Source organism: Amyelois transitella, chromosome 19 (assembly GCF_032362555.1).
Source record: "Amyelois transitella isolate CPQ chromosome 19, ilAmyTran1.1, whole genome shotgun sequence".
Taxonomy (NCBI): domain Eukaryota; kingdom Metazoa; phylum Arthropoda; class Insecta; order Lepidoptera; family Pyralidae; genus Amyelois; species Amyelois transitella.
Genome location: NC_083522.1, coordinates 3,488,966 through 3,504,831, shown reverse-complemented (window position 1 = coordinate 3,504,831; position 15,866 = coordinate 3,488,966). Strand labels below are relative to the sequence as shown.

General features: G+C 36.8%; 4 protein-coding genes across 4 annotated transcripts; 2 read left to right on the top strand and 2 right to left on the bottom strand.

The window, feature by feature from the left end:
- Positions 1-1,617: 1,617 nt before the first annotated feature.
- LOC106139539 (small ribosomal subunit protein uS17m) lies at positions 1,618-2,693 on the bottom strand. The gene is made up of 2 exons (XM_013341007.2): positions 2,503-2,693; positions 1,618-2,025 (listed from the first exon to the last, which is right to left on the bottom strand). The coding sequence occupies exons 1-2, from the start codon at positions 2,626-2,628 to the stop codon at positions 1,666-1,668; spliced, it is 486 nt and encodes a 161-aa protein (XP_013196461.1). The 5' UTR covers positions 2,629-2,693; the 3' UTR covers positions 1,618-1,665.
- A 1,452-nt stretch (positions 2,694-4,145) lies between these two features.
- On the bottom strand, positions 4,146-6,312 carry LOC106139538 (peroxisomal membrane protein 11B). Its single transcript, XM_013341006.2, has 3 exons — positions 5,972-6,312; positions 5,779-5,894; positions 4,146-5,455 (listed from the first exon to the last, which is right to left on the bottom strand). Exons 1-3 carry the CDS (start codon positions 6,025-6,027, stop codon positions 4,911-4,913), a joined length of 717 nt encoding a protein of 238 aa, XP_013196460.1. The 5' UTR covers positions 6,028-6,312; the 3' UTR covers positions 4,146-4,910.
- A 474-nt stretch (positions 6,313-6,786) lies between these two features.
- Positions 6,787-11,464, top strand: LOC106139545 (RNA-binding protein spenito). Its single transcript, XM_013341015.2, has 2 exons — positions 6,787-7,007; positions 7,114-11,464. Exon 2 carries the CDS (start codon positions 7,140-7,142, stop codon positions 9,387-9,389), a length of 2,250 nt encoding a protein of 749 aa, XP_013196469.1. The 5' UTR covers positions 6,787-7,007; positions 7,114-7,139; the 3' UTR covers positions 9,390-11,464.
- Positions 11,465-13,665: 2,201 nt separating this feature from the next.
- Positions 13,666-15,736, top strand: LOC132902883 (adenylate cyclase type 10-like). The gene is made up of 5 exons (XM_060949739.1): positions 13,666-13,810; positions 14,184-14,459; positions 14,878-15,095; positions 15,446-15,518; positions 15,648-15,736. The coding sequence occupies exons 1-5, from the start codon at positions 13,672-13,674 to the stop codon at positions 15,734-15,736; spliced, it is 795 nt and encodes a 264-aa protein (XP_060805722.1). The 5' UTR covers positions 13,666-13,671.
- Positions 15,737-15,866: the final 130 nt, after the last annotated feature.

Genomic DNA, 15,866 nt, shown 5'->3' with positions numbered 1-15,866 from the left:
CATTCAGTCTTTTCAAGTCTGCTACCCTGCAAGAGATATAGACGTGACCATATGTATGTATGTTTTTACATATGGTCACAGTGCGTGGACCCATTACCGACAGGGTAGCTCTTGGAATCTCAAGGGGCTGCCCTAGAGAACGTTTCTGTCAAAGCACCTGTATGCACACGAGCCTATGGCGAAATACGCGTATATTCGCCTACATACACTTGATTCATTTTTACTAAAATGAAACAAGTGCATGCATCAACTGTCTGGACCCATTACCGACATGGCAGCTCGTAGAACTTAATTTGCACAGTCCTGTCCCCGTACCACGACACGCGCGAAGCCGATTTTTAAATCGCGCGAAAAATTTGTCTTGCTGTCTCGTTTCACTTCGATAAAAAGCGAAACAGCGATAGGTACATAATTTTTCGCGCGAGATAAAAACTATGTATATATAATAATTTTTTTTGATAAATTAGAAAAAGAGACCGCAAAATAAACGACAGCTGATGCGCAATGAAACGTCGCAAGAAACCGAACGCTCTGTCCCACTCGCTCCAGTTACTACATATACTCCGCACTCTTGCATCTTTTGCTCACTCCAATGCGTCTGGCAGGATAATAGAACCTTCAAAAATGTCTGGCTACTACAGAAACGTTGTTTGAATAATTCCCCGAAAAATATGTATTAAATTCAGATTTTACAAAATGACGTAAGTAGAGTTACAAAATATTATAGTTTAGGGGTGTCTGGCAAGGGGTTGCAACCATAGTAGGTGTCTGGCAATGAGTAACGCGAGTTTGTGTATTATTACGGATAAAATATCAAAAAATTGAGCATTACAAATTAAGGAATTTCAGGTTGAAAAAAGTATACCTTTATTAACTGCTACCTGCCAAAGCAACCACTGCCTGAGTATCATAGGTGGGGATCGTTCCTACCTGTACTAGAGGCATATTTACAGAAACTTTCAGCTTTTACAAAATAAGGTATGTCTGGCGTTCACGGGCTCTTGGACTAATTGTAGTTTTATTCGAACCTAAATAAACCCATTTGAATTTGAACCTAAATCAAAACTAGTCACTTAATTAAAATTGGCAATCCATAAAAAATATATTTTTTTATTATTAAAATCTCATTTAAATAATCTGAACAATATCGTCCACATTTCTATTCTAAGTTTAGATACATAGTTGTGAAGTTGGCATTGAAGAAAATGCTGCAGTGCAGTTTGTTACCGCTTCTTGTGCACTGACGCTTTGGAAGCAGCAGTAAACTTAAAAGTCATTTATTTGACGTTAACCAATGTTGTGAAACCAAAAGATGACAATTATTAAGCGATATGAAGTATCCTATAATAATGAATAAAAATTTAAATTTGAGTGGACCAATTACAGAAAAGGCACTTAATACATTATACAGTCATCTTTAAACCTATGTAGGTATGTTTTTTTTTAATTTTTACCCATGGTCCCAGTATGTAGACCCATTACTGAGAGACCACTCCTGGAACCTTACAGAGGCTTTTCTCTGAATTTAATTTGGTGGAACTATTTTCCTTTGTGTGGTTGAGAAATTGGTTGAAAAAAGTCTTGCATGACCATATGGTCCAAAATAAAAGGCACATAAACTAACTATTGATATAATTACCTAATTTATACAACTACAATGCCTACTTAAATTGCATAAGGATCATTTTCATCAAACACATGGTATTTTGTATATGTTGGTTTTGAAGTGAAGTCTTTCTTTCCATCTTGCCAGCCTCTAGGAGGTGCCTTTGTGTAATCAAATGCAGAATCTTTCTTTCCATACAGCTGTGCTTCTTTCTCAATATCTTCCCTATACCTTTCTTTTGCCACTTTCTTGCCTGTGATAGGGTCAGTAATATCACCCATTGGATAAACAACTTCTTTCACTTCATGTGTAATAAGCTTTGTGAGTTTCTGAGGCAATGCCTGTATAAGAACAATATCACCAGTTTTGCACAATTTTTCAGGATCATGGCAGTAGTAAAATTCATCATTTCTAAAGTACTGCAACAAAGAAATTGTGGGTGTTCATATACAGATAAATATAAATAAATATGTATATACATATATAGGACAAATTACACCAATTGAGTTAGCCGCAAAGTAAGTTCGAAATTGTGTTAAGAGATACTAACTCAACGATACTATATTTTATAATAAATACTTATATAAAAAACATCCAAGTCCCAGACCAGTCAGAGAATGCTCGTTTCTCATCGTGTTCTGACCGGGATTTAAACATGGGATCTCCGGCATCATAGACAAACGTATTACTGCTGCGCCAAACAAACTCGTCTTTATCTCTTACGGGGTAGACTGAGCCAAGTCTCGATAAGATTGTAAATCCACATTCAGCTATATGTTCATCACACTTAATGATGCAATAAAGATTAAAATAGTTACAGGTAGCCTTTTGCCAAAGGTATTTAAGAAATTGCGAAAAAGAAGCTATCAGCATAAAATTTTATATTAGGTACCAACCATTAACAAATTTTCATCCAATTCTAACCTCTTCACTCTGATTTTAGCGGCATTTTGTTTAACGGTAGGTACACACTGACCCAGCAGAAGAAACTTTCTTGCTGCATCTGCTAAATTTTTGGCCATTTTCTTTTATTTACCTATTATTTTTACTTCAAATTAAAATCAAAAAACTTTAGCTGTTGACGAAGAAAATAGGAATGTGAAAAAAAAATCGATTATGGAAAAAATCGATTAAAAATCGATTTTTTTAAAGTAAAAATCGATTTTTTTACGTGATTTTTTTAAAATTAATAATCGATTAAAAATCGATTTTTATAATCATACAATAAATGCACTCCGACATTACGTTTTTGTCTTCTGGCTTGGAGCCCGGAACGCGAACTGCCAAAGAATACTATCATAGCTCCATAATATTACATTAACGCCATCTGTGCATTCTTTCTGTGCTCTTAAAACAGTTTAGATGATTAATTTACTTTATAGACGGCCTCTGTGGCGCAGCGGTAGTACGCTTGTCTGTGACATCTGAGGTCCCGGGTTCGAATACCGGTCAGGGCATGATAAGAAAAGAACTTTTTCTGATTGGCTTGGGTCTTGGATGTTTATCTATATAAGTATTTATTAAAAAATTATAGTATCGTTGAGTTAGCATCTCGCAACACAAGTCTCGAACTTACTTCGAGGCAAACTCAATCTGTGTAATTTGTCGCGTATACATTTATATTTATTTATTTATTTAATCAAACATTCTCTAGATGGAATTAGTCGATGAACAGTATTTTACCGACATTCGGTTGATATTTTATTCATTATTCGTTGCTGAAACTTCATTTTCCAAACTTGATTGTTAAAAACTTTAATTTGTGTTGATTATATAAGAACTTACTGTTTCTTTTGTTTATTTTTAATGAATAAATCTATTGATATAATTTATATGGCGTTTATTTTGACATAAATTGAAAAATTAGGAAAAATCTATCAATATAATAAAATCGATTATTTTCTTAAGAAAAATCGATTATTTGTTAATCGATTTTTCATACTTAAAAAATAAATCGATTATATAAAAATCGATTTTTTATCAGCAATGTCACATCCCTAGAAGAAAATAATTTTTGTTATTTACCCGAAATGACACCCTTTGGACATTACGACATTGACGTTTTCAAATTACTTTTTTTCTTCCGCCGTGATTGGTAGTTGTTAATTATTTTTAACTAGCCGAGGTCCGCGACTTCGTTCATGTAAAAGTTCACTGATAATCTTTCATCACCTATTTTAAAGCTTTCTCCCCCTTTTCGCAATAAAAAGTATGCCTAAGTTCTTCCTTAGGGTCGACTCTTTAAGCCAAATTGCATCAAAATCTGCGTTTTAGGGGTGAAAGCATAACAGATTAGTTATTTTCGCATTTATAACATTACGTTTATTTGGCATTACTCAAGGCAAGAATGAATAGGCGCTATTTGACGTTGCGTGCGATACCTTAGGTCTCATCTTGCACCATCAGGCAGATTGAATTAGAAGGACTTTTCTATCGTTAAAGTTTCTGTATGTTGCTATCTACTTAAATGGAGAGTAAGTGTTTGTAAATCACGAAAGACATGCAATTGGTGTGACCAAATAAAAATCATATATCCTTTTGATAAATAAAGAACATTTATTTCCCAAAGTATTATGAAGTAAAATATATAAACTTTATTATTAACAAAAATATCACATCTTATCATCTATCATGCACTAGAAATACAACAAAATATACAACACCCTAATGTACTCTTGGTTTAACATAATTCTTCCTTAGCACCTTAACCCTTAAAAAATAATATCACCATTATCCCTTATATAAAAATGTGGAAGTAACCATCTGTTGTATGTGTGACAGTTGACCCAGAGGAAGAACACAGGCTATCTATTTTTACTTTACTTACTATGTAGACTTGTCTTAGTTGAAGGTAAAACAAGGGTTACTGCTTGTTCACACATAAACATGCCGGCTCGGCGGCGGGTATAGGCGCGTGACGGGAACACATGGATATCACTTCATATACACATATTATCACATCCATAGACGTAGAGAGCCAACAGTTTTGAAAAGAGATTGGTCATGTTCAGCTCTTGGTAAGCCAAGCCATGATAGTATTGAGACTAATAATGAGACTCAAATAGGTTGTTAGCAAGCCTATGAGAAGAATCCCATTACCTTCAAGAAGAATCCCAATTTTGTTATCCTATCACTTCATATGATTAATATTTTGTTACCACACCCACAAATCTATGTGAACAAACTCAAAAATCAATTATTGGTAGCCAATGGCAAAACTTAGCCTTTCCAAGATGAATATGATCTTGTTACCAGTATAAGTAGTAATTTGATAGCTTAATTAACACAATGAACAAGCTTTGCATTATGAAGGTACTAACTTTGTTATTGGTTTTACAAGAGTTACAAGAGCTGCAATGGAAGACAGTGCTCCAAGAGTACCAACTGCACTTGGGCTCAATTTTGTGAAACCTAACGCAGTCAGGGGAATGAACAAGTCACAAGAGTTTTTCAAAGTATCAATAAAAACATCTCTATGGCAATTAAGTAATGCGTAAATATGTTTTGCAGTTGATTGCAAGTCAAAATGCCTAGCAGACACATTAAGTAATTCAGATGGCTTCAAAAATGTGGATGTGTTGAGTTCTAAAATATGTAATATTTCATAAAAGTCTCTCGCTAAGTTAGCAATGATAGAAAGTAACCAAAATTTATTTGCAGTGCGATTCCAGCTGTCCGAATCAGTTTTCAAGAATCCACTCCTTGTTAACCAAACTATGTGGTCAGAATATAAATACAATGCATATGCTAACTTGCTCGTACTCAATGTCAGTCTTAATATAGGATCATCTATGTTCATGCTGTCCAAGGCTGCATAGCAGATATCTATGCATCTTCCTAGTCTCAGTACTGAAAATCAAGATAAAGAAAGTGAGAACATACATTATTATAGATAAGGGAAGTTTGAAGTACTTATATCATTTTATGTGCAATAAAGAATATGCAAACAAAAAATTTCTTCATCTAATGATTTCAGTAAATATGCCAGCAGTTATTGTTATTATTGTTGGTTGTGTTCAAACTTAGGCTCTTTTTTTATGAAAATTAGACAAAATATTAAATGAGTCATCAAAATATATCATGTACCTATATTTATAAAAAAAATCCTCTAAGTTTAAAATAGATGCTTCCTAATGTTGGTATTATACACAACTGAAATTAAACCAACTTACTTTTTCTGAAAGATCCGAAATTACTCTCTAAGTTTTTTATTCTGTCAACAGAATATTTATTTGCATTTCTTATTTCTAATTGATGCCAAACAAGACGACTTGTATATTGTATTAATCTGTAAAAAGATGGTAAGTTAATAAAATGCTAATAAAAAGTACCTACCTACATGAACATAGTGATTTACACATTTACCTAGCTAATTTATCCCGCCCGTTAGATTGGTTATTAACTTTTATTATGATATCCATTGTATTTTAAGTAAATGCTAAAAATTAAATATATCACTAAACAGAAGACCCAACCGAGATCCTTTGCAGTTATAATCGTGTACTTTATTCTTCTTTATTTTTTTACATTGGTGATCTCAGAATTCCTTTTTTGTAAAATCGAAATTTTAAAGCATCTATAGGTAAGTACAGACTTTAAACTTTGATATTGTTTATGAATCTTTGTGTCATCACAAATATAGGTACAAAAAGGTACAAAAGTGCATCCGTGTTTGTAGAAAACTTTGTAGGTAGGTACAATACAAAAACCATGGACGTTTTCACGTCTTGACAGTGACAACTTGAAAGAGACTCTTCGGTTTGGCCTCTGGCTTAAGTTTGTTTTTTATATATAAATCACAGACATACATACATAAAATCATGCCAACGCCACGAAACTACATCTTTTCATTTGCCACGATCTAGCATACTTCCTTCTCTTTCACATTCATAACTCTTTTCATGCAAGCTCGGCGAAAGTAATAACCATAATTTAACTGAGATTTTTTATCTGTGGCAACATTAATTTGTTTGCAATCGGAAGTCGCAATGACTAAACTTACTTTTATTCAAGGAACTGAGATTTTATACATATTTTACATTGTACTCGAATTATTTATAATTGAAAAAATATATTATTATTTTTTATATCCAAATAACTTAATGAAACGTTATTTTTTTTGCATATGAATTGTGTTCTGATCACCACTACATCCGCTTCCTGCGCGTCCATATTGTCATGTCATTCCTTTGTCTTGCGATGCGAAGCGAACTGCGAATACTGCGATTTATCCAGTTCCGGTCAGGTCAGCCAGCAACGCAAACCAACGCCAAAGCGAAGTTGTTTTGTCTGTCTGTGAACTTGTGAAGTGGTTGTGTGCCAATCTCTATTTTGTGTACTCGTGGTAATTTTATTAATATTCAATTGAAAGCACAGTGGCTCGACTTTTAATTTCTTTGTGGTAAGACTTATAAACTTGTGTTGTGCTCTATCCACAGTGGAATAATTATTCATATTTGGAGAAGTGGACGACATTTTGGAGTGACGTGTAATGTTGTGCATTTCAGATAGTGGTTCAACGGACTGAGCTTACATGATTGGATTACCGCGTAGCGATAGAGATAGAGATCGTATAACGGTGAAAATACGTAACATGAAAAGGAGTTCGTCAAGGGACAGTATGCCGCGGTCGAAAAGGACGCGCAGTAGCATAGGCCGCTACGACGACAGCTCTGACGAACGGGTTACTCCTGAGAGAGTGCGGCGCCGGGTTCGCTCGCCGAGTCCCCGCGGACGCTATGTGTCCCCGCATCGTGATGACTATGTCCGTTCCCGAGAACTGCGAGAGGATTCCTCTCGTCCCTACTATAAGGTGTTGTGTGTCAGCGCCCTACATCCGAAAGCATCCGATGAAATTGTAAAAGATACCTTGTATAGGGAATACAAAAAGTTTGGGGATTTCAGTATTAAGATTTCCCATGAATTAGATGAAAGGGTTGCATATGTTTGTTTTCGCAGCGCTGAGGATGCAAGGGATGCTAAACATGCAAAGCCTAGGATAATATTATATGATAAAGTGGCAATTGTGGATCCAGTATATGAACCAGTAAGATCAGAGTACAGAAGCAGGCCAAGAAGCATCACACCACCTGATTATGACCGCCCATACTCTTACACTTGGTCTCCTGTGCCTGAGAGACGTCGCCCCCCTCCAGATGATAGAGCTTATGGAATCCCACCAACTGTCCCTCATCATAGAGATTTTCGTCCTCCAATGCACGAGTATCCAATGGCAGGTCCTCACGGCCCTCCAATGCATCATAGGCCACCTATGCATCATCCACCCCATCCCCATTATATGCCACGCCCCTACATGCCGAGACCACATCATCCACCTTTTGAGAAAATGGAAAATAAGAAGGACAAATTTCCAAATTACCTCCATCATGTTCAACCAGAGGATGACCCTCTTGCTACCCGAACATTATTTGCTGGTAATTTAGAAATCAACATATCAGATGAAGAACTTCGTCGTATATTTGGCCGGTTTGGAATTGTTGAAGATATTGACATCAAACGCCCGCCGCCTGGCACTGGCAATGCTTTTGCCTTTGTGAGATATCAGACTTTAGATATGGCTCACAGGGCTAAAGTGGAACTTTCAGGGCAATATATTGGCAAATTTCAATGCAAAATTGGATATGGTAAAGCAACTCCTACTACACGTGTATGGGTGGGTGGTTTAGGCCCTTGGACTTCAGTTGCCCAACTTGAAAGAGAATTTGACAGGTTTGGAGCTATCAAGAAAATAGAATATGCCAAAGGTGAAGCACATGCATACATTTTATATGATTCAATTGATGCAGCCCAAGCTGCTGTCAAAGAAATGAGAGGTTTTGCTCTGGGTGGACCTGATAGGCGTCTACGTATTGATTTTGCAGATGTAGGCAATGGTGGGCCGTATAGGCCTAAACCATATGCTCCACCAGTAGGTGAAGATGGAAGACCTGTTGAAGGTTATGAAGGATATGAAGGAACTTGGGAAGATGGATACACTTATGGAACTCCAGGTTATAGGGGAAGAGGTGGACATCGTGGAAGGGGACGTGGAATGTATAGAGGGGTCTATCATGGATCGGCTGACTACAGGGATGAGGAGTGGCGAAGAGCTCCTGTAGACAGTGAATATGAGGGTCGCATACGTCGTTCTGGATCGCGGGAACCAGGTGTGGATAGGTCGCGCTCCCGCTCCCCGCGTCGCAGATCTCCTGACAGCGACTCGGATGGGTCACCGCGTCGATCTGGTGGCATGCTAGCATCTGCCAGAACCTTACCTGAAGTTGTACGCAAGGCGACCACAATATGGAATGGAGCACTTATCCTGAAAAACTCACTATTCCCAACCAAATTCCACCTCACTGATGGTGATTCCGAAATTATTGACAGCTTAATGAAAGATGAGGATGGTAAGAATCAACTGAGAATCACCCAAAGATTGCGCTTGGATCAGCCTAAACTAGATGATGTACAAAAACGTATTGCCACATCTAGTTCCCATGCAATATTCTTGGGTGTGTCAGGATCTACTGCATCTATTACAAATGAGGATGCTAGTATTCAGACTCGACCAATGAGGAATCTGGTGTCTTATCTGAAGCAGAAGGAAGCCGCTGGTGTTATATCTCTTCTCAACAAGGAGACTGAAGCTACAGGAGTGCTGTACTCATTCCCACCTTGTGAATTTTCAACTGACCTTCTTAAGAGGACTTGCCATAATTTGACAGAAGAGAGTCTTAAGGAGGACCACCTTGTTATTGTTGTAGTTCGTGGTGGTTCTGCTTAACATTTAAAAATCTGTATCATTTATTATTTGTATGGATTGTGTTTACATAGTTTTAGTTTTATTATAAAGTTCTTTATAGGTATTTTTGCTATTGTAACAGAAGTTATACATGTGATGTGTTGGTGCCGTGAGGTGTATTAACTTGTGAAGTTTACACAAACTTTGATAATTTTGTGCAAGTGCTGTATAATTCACAGTTACAGTTCACATAGTGGTCAGCAATAATAATTTATTGCATTCATTTTGTAATTAGGTTTGCTAGTAATAATGATCATCATAAATTTTAAATTAAAAGTGTATCTTATTTTATATTATCATTTAGTGTATTCAGTGTATGGTAGGAGAAGTGTAGTGTATGTGTGTGTACTTGTAAAATAGATACTTTCATCTCATGTTGTTGTTTTTTTACTCCTGTGAGTTAGTGATTGATGAAGTGTAAAGTGAATGAGAATGTGGCATCTGTGTTTAAAATCCTTGAGTGTTGACAACACTCTATTGTGAAATAGTCAGTCCTCAAATTCAATTGTGTAGTGATAAGCACTTTGTGCTGTTAGTTAGTGTCACTTTCAAAATTAATATTCTAGTATGATAAAGTAAACGAGTGCCCAACAAAAGTGACACCAATGTCCAAATACTGCAACTTTATAAAACTGACATGACAGTGAAATGAAATGGTGGTGGTGCCAATAGTAAAATACTAGTTTTTGTGATGTTCTGTGGTTAGTGAAAACAATGTCAGTTGATAAGGTATCTATTTGCTTGCCTATCTGATATGCATTTCAATCTAATTGCCTTAATTTTCTAAAGCCCCTTAAAACTTAAGGGTGAATAAAATTACTTGGAAAATGTCCCACTTGCCAGAGTTTCTACTTACAACCTGCTGCTCTTGTAATTAATAATGCGTTTCTATTATGTCCTCAACGAAAATATATTTTAAAGATTTTTTATCTTACTAAAGATATTGTGTAGAAGCTTATTATTTCCCCATATACCTAGTATATTTATTGTGAAAAAATAAGACAAGATTTGGAAAAGTTGTGATTGATTGCCTTAGCATTTTCTATGACATCATATTACTATGATACCCTCATGGGTATGAAAGAAAAATGCCAACCATTTACACAAAATTTACAGCTTCTCTTCCTACCAATCAAATAAAGTGGAGCAGATGACGTGGGTACTTGCCTTGGTAAGTAGAAAGCTGGGTAGGTATAAGAAAAACCTTACCTAGCTGATTTTTTTAAGATTTGTGTGGTGTACTTTCACTGTGATTTAGATTTAAATACATTTTTAATTATAGGTAATTTAATTATAGGATATATTATGTGCAATAAATAAACGGGTTTATAATTAGGAAATTAGATCTTTAATAGCTACCAAATTAGGCGTTAGACTATGACTGGCCTGGCCGACACAATCTAAATTGTCTTCATTAGCTACGTAAGTACTTACGTAAGTAGGCATAATAATTATCCGTGACTCAGATTTTGTTGTCATTAGCCGCTTCTGCCAGCCCGCATTAAACTTATACCAGCGCTTTTAAGAATAACACCAATTCAACTCTTTCTTATGGATGTTCTAAAAGGCGACTAATGGAATAGGCACACTCGTCTAGTACAGCTTTTCATTGTCCAATATGCGTTATTAGTTTCCTCTGCAAAGGTTGTTGGTCAGGCAGGAGTCTGCGTAAAACCTAACTTACACATCCAGAATCATGATCAAATGGTGCACTCCAGGCTCCTCTCCAGAGATGAAGGTGAAATTGGGATTGATATCAGGAAAAAGAAGAAAAAATGCGAAGCGTTAAAATATAAATAATAAGCTTTAGCCACCGGATTTGCTTCCCCGCAAAGTACTTTTTTATTTCTGGGAAGTGTTCAGTGTTTAACTCGTGAAGGAAAGAGACGAATTTAGGATGATTTATGGTTTTCTAGTTTCCTTATTTTTACAGGTACAAACATATTCGAGTGCTTTCAAGTGTGATTTCCATCCGGGTGTGATATGATTAATAGTGTGTGATCGGTGATTGTGCTGAATAGAATACCTAGAACAAGAAATAAAATTCTTGAATTTTACATTCTCATTTCATTTAATTAGCTTGCTCCTTCGCCCTTTAGATAGGCAGCCCCTATCTGCCCCTAGGCACTCCCATTTCTATGTCTTTTGTACCAAAAGTATTTTTTGACAAGTTGAGACAATTTTGACAAGTTCCTATGTAGCTAGTAGGTGGTTAGTTTGTCGAAGCGTGTAGGTTCATGATAGAAACAGAAATCGAAATATGTAATTAGGTTCCTACCTATAGTATTCTGATTCCTATAATCTATGCCTATTTCAACCCATGGACGTTGTTACTAGAGAACAGAGGGAAATGTAAAAAAATGTCGTAAAAGGGATTCTAAACTTATAACTTGGATTCTTCTTATAAGCCATGGGCTAGCGACCTGCCATTATTTGAATCTCAATTCCTATAAAGTCATACAGCTGAACGTGGCCTTTCGGCCTACCTTGCAAGGGATATTGACGTGATAATATGTACCTATGTACGTAAATTGGTTTTGCAAAGAATAGCAATCATAAGTGTCTTTGTCAGTTTGTGCAACTTATAATCACTTCGATATCGATATGAAAATCTTGGAAGTACAAGCCGCCGTAGTTATATAGTAAAATTAACATAGTCACGACGACCTTTAGCCATGACCACTTCATAGGTAGAATGCAAACGAATGCAAATTTTGTTTTCAAGTTATTTGTAAAATAACTTGAAAACAAAATAAGTGTTATTTTTATTATTCCGTTATAAACGCTTTGGTAATTTAAATGAGACTTCTTGTAGATTAGAAGGCCGTCATCTCAACGTCCACGTATAAAAGTGATTACTTATATCCTCTTTGACAACGCGTCTGATGAGTGCCGTTGTTTAGTGAGATATTATATATATTTCAGCATTCTAGAATTAAAAATATTCAGGGATATAGTTTTAAACTCACGTAGGTAAAAAATAACTTCTAAAATGGATACTAATGAAACAAGTACGAGAAAGAGTGAGTGTTGATACATATTTTATCACGCCTCTGTCATGAAGTAAGCCATTTGTGTAATCTTCATCGCTTCTTCAGATTTAAGTTTTAGGTCAGACTAAAGTTTAGCCATGTCGTCAGATCTAGGTACTTTTCTTTCTCATCATAGCCTTCAAAAGTCGTACTTAGTCCGGTAAAGAAGCAGTGGGTAAGTTCTTAGCACTTGATGAAGGGATAAATTCTTGAATTGAAAAATAGTAACAAGGGATCTTTTTTTTGACTATCGATCACTAAGCAGTCCATCTTGACCTATGGTGTTTTTGAGACTTGGATCTATCTGCCTCGTAAAGAAAGCCATAGAATCTCCTCTCTCGTTCCTTTTTAGGTGTCATCGCTAACCCATCCAATCCCAAAGAATGGGGTGATGAGTACCTGATGGCCATGAAAAGGGCCCATCAGCAGAGCAATCGTAAAGTTATCCCGCATGAGATGAAGTCGCCGAGGGAGCGGCGAAGACGACGAGATTCGGATAGAGATTTGTTGTAAGTACCTTAAGTTCTTAGGTCCTTTTTCAACCTATGAAAGAAAAGATGATATTTTAAATTAAAATACAGAAATCGTGTAAGTTATGATATATAGGAACTGCGTAACTAAGTAGGTACCTACTAAACGGATTTTGGAGCTACATATATAAGTGTCATCTGACTAATACCAAAGCTTTTCATGCTATGTTTCTTTTGTAGTCACAGTTTGACTACGACACACATGACTGCCTACATACGAGGATATAATACTAGTACCTAATAGGATTGTTAGTGTGCAGCCAAACCGTATGCATACCTTTCTATACTACTTATATACTAACAAGTCGGCGTAACAAAGGCCAAGATGGCTACTGTAAAAATAAGCGTAGAGATCGTTACAAATAAAAATATCTTTTACACTTTCACTTCAACCCGTGTCTGTGTATTGATACATATAATCACGTCTATATTCCTTGTGGGGTAGACAGAGCCAATAGTCTTGAAAGACTGATAAGCCACGTTCAGCTGTTTGGCTTAATGATAGAATTGAAATTCAAATAGTGACAGGTTGCCCATCGCATTAAAGAAGAATCCCAAGTTAATAAACCTATCCCTAAGTCCTCTTTTACGACATCCACAGGAAAGATGGAGTGGCCTTTTTTCTATTAGTGCCGGGAACCACACGGCACCTGTGTATAGGCATCTTTTTTTTTAATTCTTCCAAATCCTAGAATGCACGATATGAAGGACACCACTACAGCGACGCTGGCCACTAGGATCAGCAATATCGCATCCATGGTTCCCGACGAGATCATTTATAATCCGTCGGACTACAGCGTGAGAACTTACGCTGGAGCTCTTATGTTCATTGATATATCTGGTAAACTACTATTTACTTATTGGGTAACTACGATGATTGAATTATCATCCTCCTGGCGTTTGTTCCGATTACGTTTGAGCCTGGTTCGTCCAGTTGTAGGTCAGGTAATTGAAGAAAGTCCTGTTTGACCCTAATGATACCGTCAGTAGGACCCTTACCCGGCACTGGTCATGGTTGTAGCATTTCGTGGAAACGTCTTGTTTTGTTTTAGTAAATTCTATTTCTCATTTTATATTCTATACCGACAAAGCGAAATTCAACCACGCCGACTGAGGAAAACTGACCATAAAGGGTTATCTCTGCACTCTGCACTTAAAAAGATTTTGCCAACGATGCGACACAGGGCCGCTAATTAAACCTTAACAATATTTAGGCTTTACGGAGCTGTGTGTATGCTACACAAAACCTGGATGTGGGGGGCCGTCCAGGCTAACTCAGGTGCTGAACTCCTACATCGGAGCCATGGTCCAAGAGATAATGGCTCATAACGGAGACGTCCTCAAGTTTTCCGGGGATGCCTTCCTGTCCATGTGGAAGAAGACACCCAGGCTTAGCATGCAGGAGGTGGTCCACACGGCCATAGATTGCGGGCTCATCATCCAGAAGAATTACGGGACATTTACCACTGATATCGGGATTATTTTGAAGGGTTAGTGACATTTAGGTACCTAATACATTTCTTTGATTTTATCATGATCCAGTAGCTCCTCAGGAGTTAGTGTAAGTATATAAACTATAAAATTATACTTTTTCGCGCCTATCAACGCATATCTGAAACTGTACTTACAACACATATTGTAATAATTTGCTTTTTTAGTATGTCTAATCAAAAAAAATCCCACCAAATAGTAGTGGGTCAGGCAGGGTAGGTTTGTCCAAAAAGTAAAAATCAGTAATAATGTCAAGTACTGATTTTTAGTTATACGTTTAGTTACAGTTTTTACAGTTGAGGTAGGTAATGGGTCTAAAGCGAACAGCTTACAACACACACATAGGTATGATGATACTCACAAGTTAGGTAGCGTTGGATCAAATCCACATTTTTCTAAATTTTCATGAATTGCCAGTAAAAGTTGCAATCTCCGCGGGCCTGGCCCACTTCTCCATAATCGGCGGAGACACCGCTTCCTCCCACTACGTGATCGTGGGCCAGCCGGTGTGGGACGTCAAGATGGCGCAGTACATGAGCACGGCTGGGGACGTCCTCACGTCTGCCAGCGCTTGGATTTACGTGAACGAAGCGGATTATTGCACTCAGCCCTGCGGCGATGGGAGGCACACTAAGGTTTGATATGTTTCTCATGCTAGCGACGGAACACATTGCCTTTCTTAAATAAATTCAAATTATCACACAACGTTTCTGTTTTACTCAAGGATTGACTGGTACTAAGGTAGGCATCTTAGGAGGCCTGCAAACTCTGATATCTGTGTTGGCCACATACTACACGACAAACAACAACTTAGTGTAACCAATTTTTTTGGTAGTCCATTTATTATTAGATACTAATATGCTGCTGACCAAATTTTTTGGAACTTTCAATAACTAAAAGCGATGAAACCTTCGTGGAACAAATAGCTATTTTGTAGGATTCATCTCATTCACCTACTACCGCCTAATTTGAATTTACCAAACAGGTTTTAGGTGTGGGGGCGACGTGGAAACGAGTTGAAAATGGACATGGTTCCATGGCTACCAACCCAGGTGTCTGTAAGTATCTTAATTTTTTAGGTAGGTGTAAGTAATTAATAAAAATCTGGAATTAAACTGTCGTACACTACCGCTTCCTTTACCTTTAGAGGTAGACGTAAACATGAAGATTACTCTTACAATTTACAGTTACCGAATATGGACCAAAAAATGCAACTGACATGATAGAAGATGAAGGAATAACAAGAATGACATACATCGAATTTTCGCGTAAGTAATTTCACTATATATATTAGTACCTACTTCTCTTCAAATCTCCAAAAAAAAAAAAAAACTTTTAGAATCTTCAATATGTCTGAACAGCTTTTTTTTTTTAATTATCTAAACAAACTAAATCCTTCCTTCTTA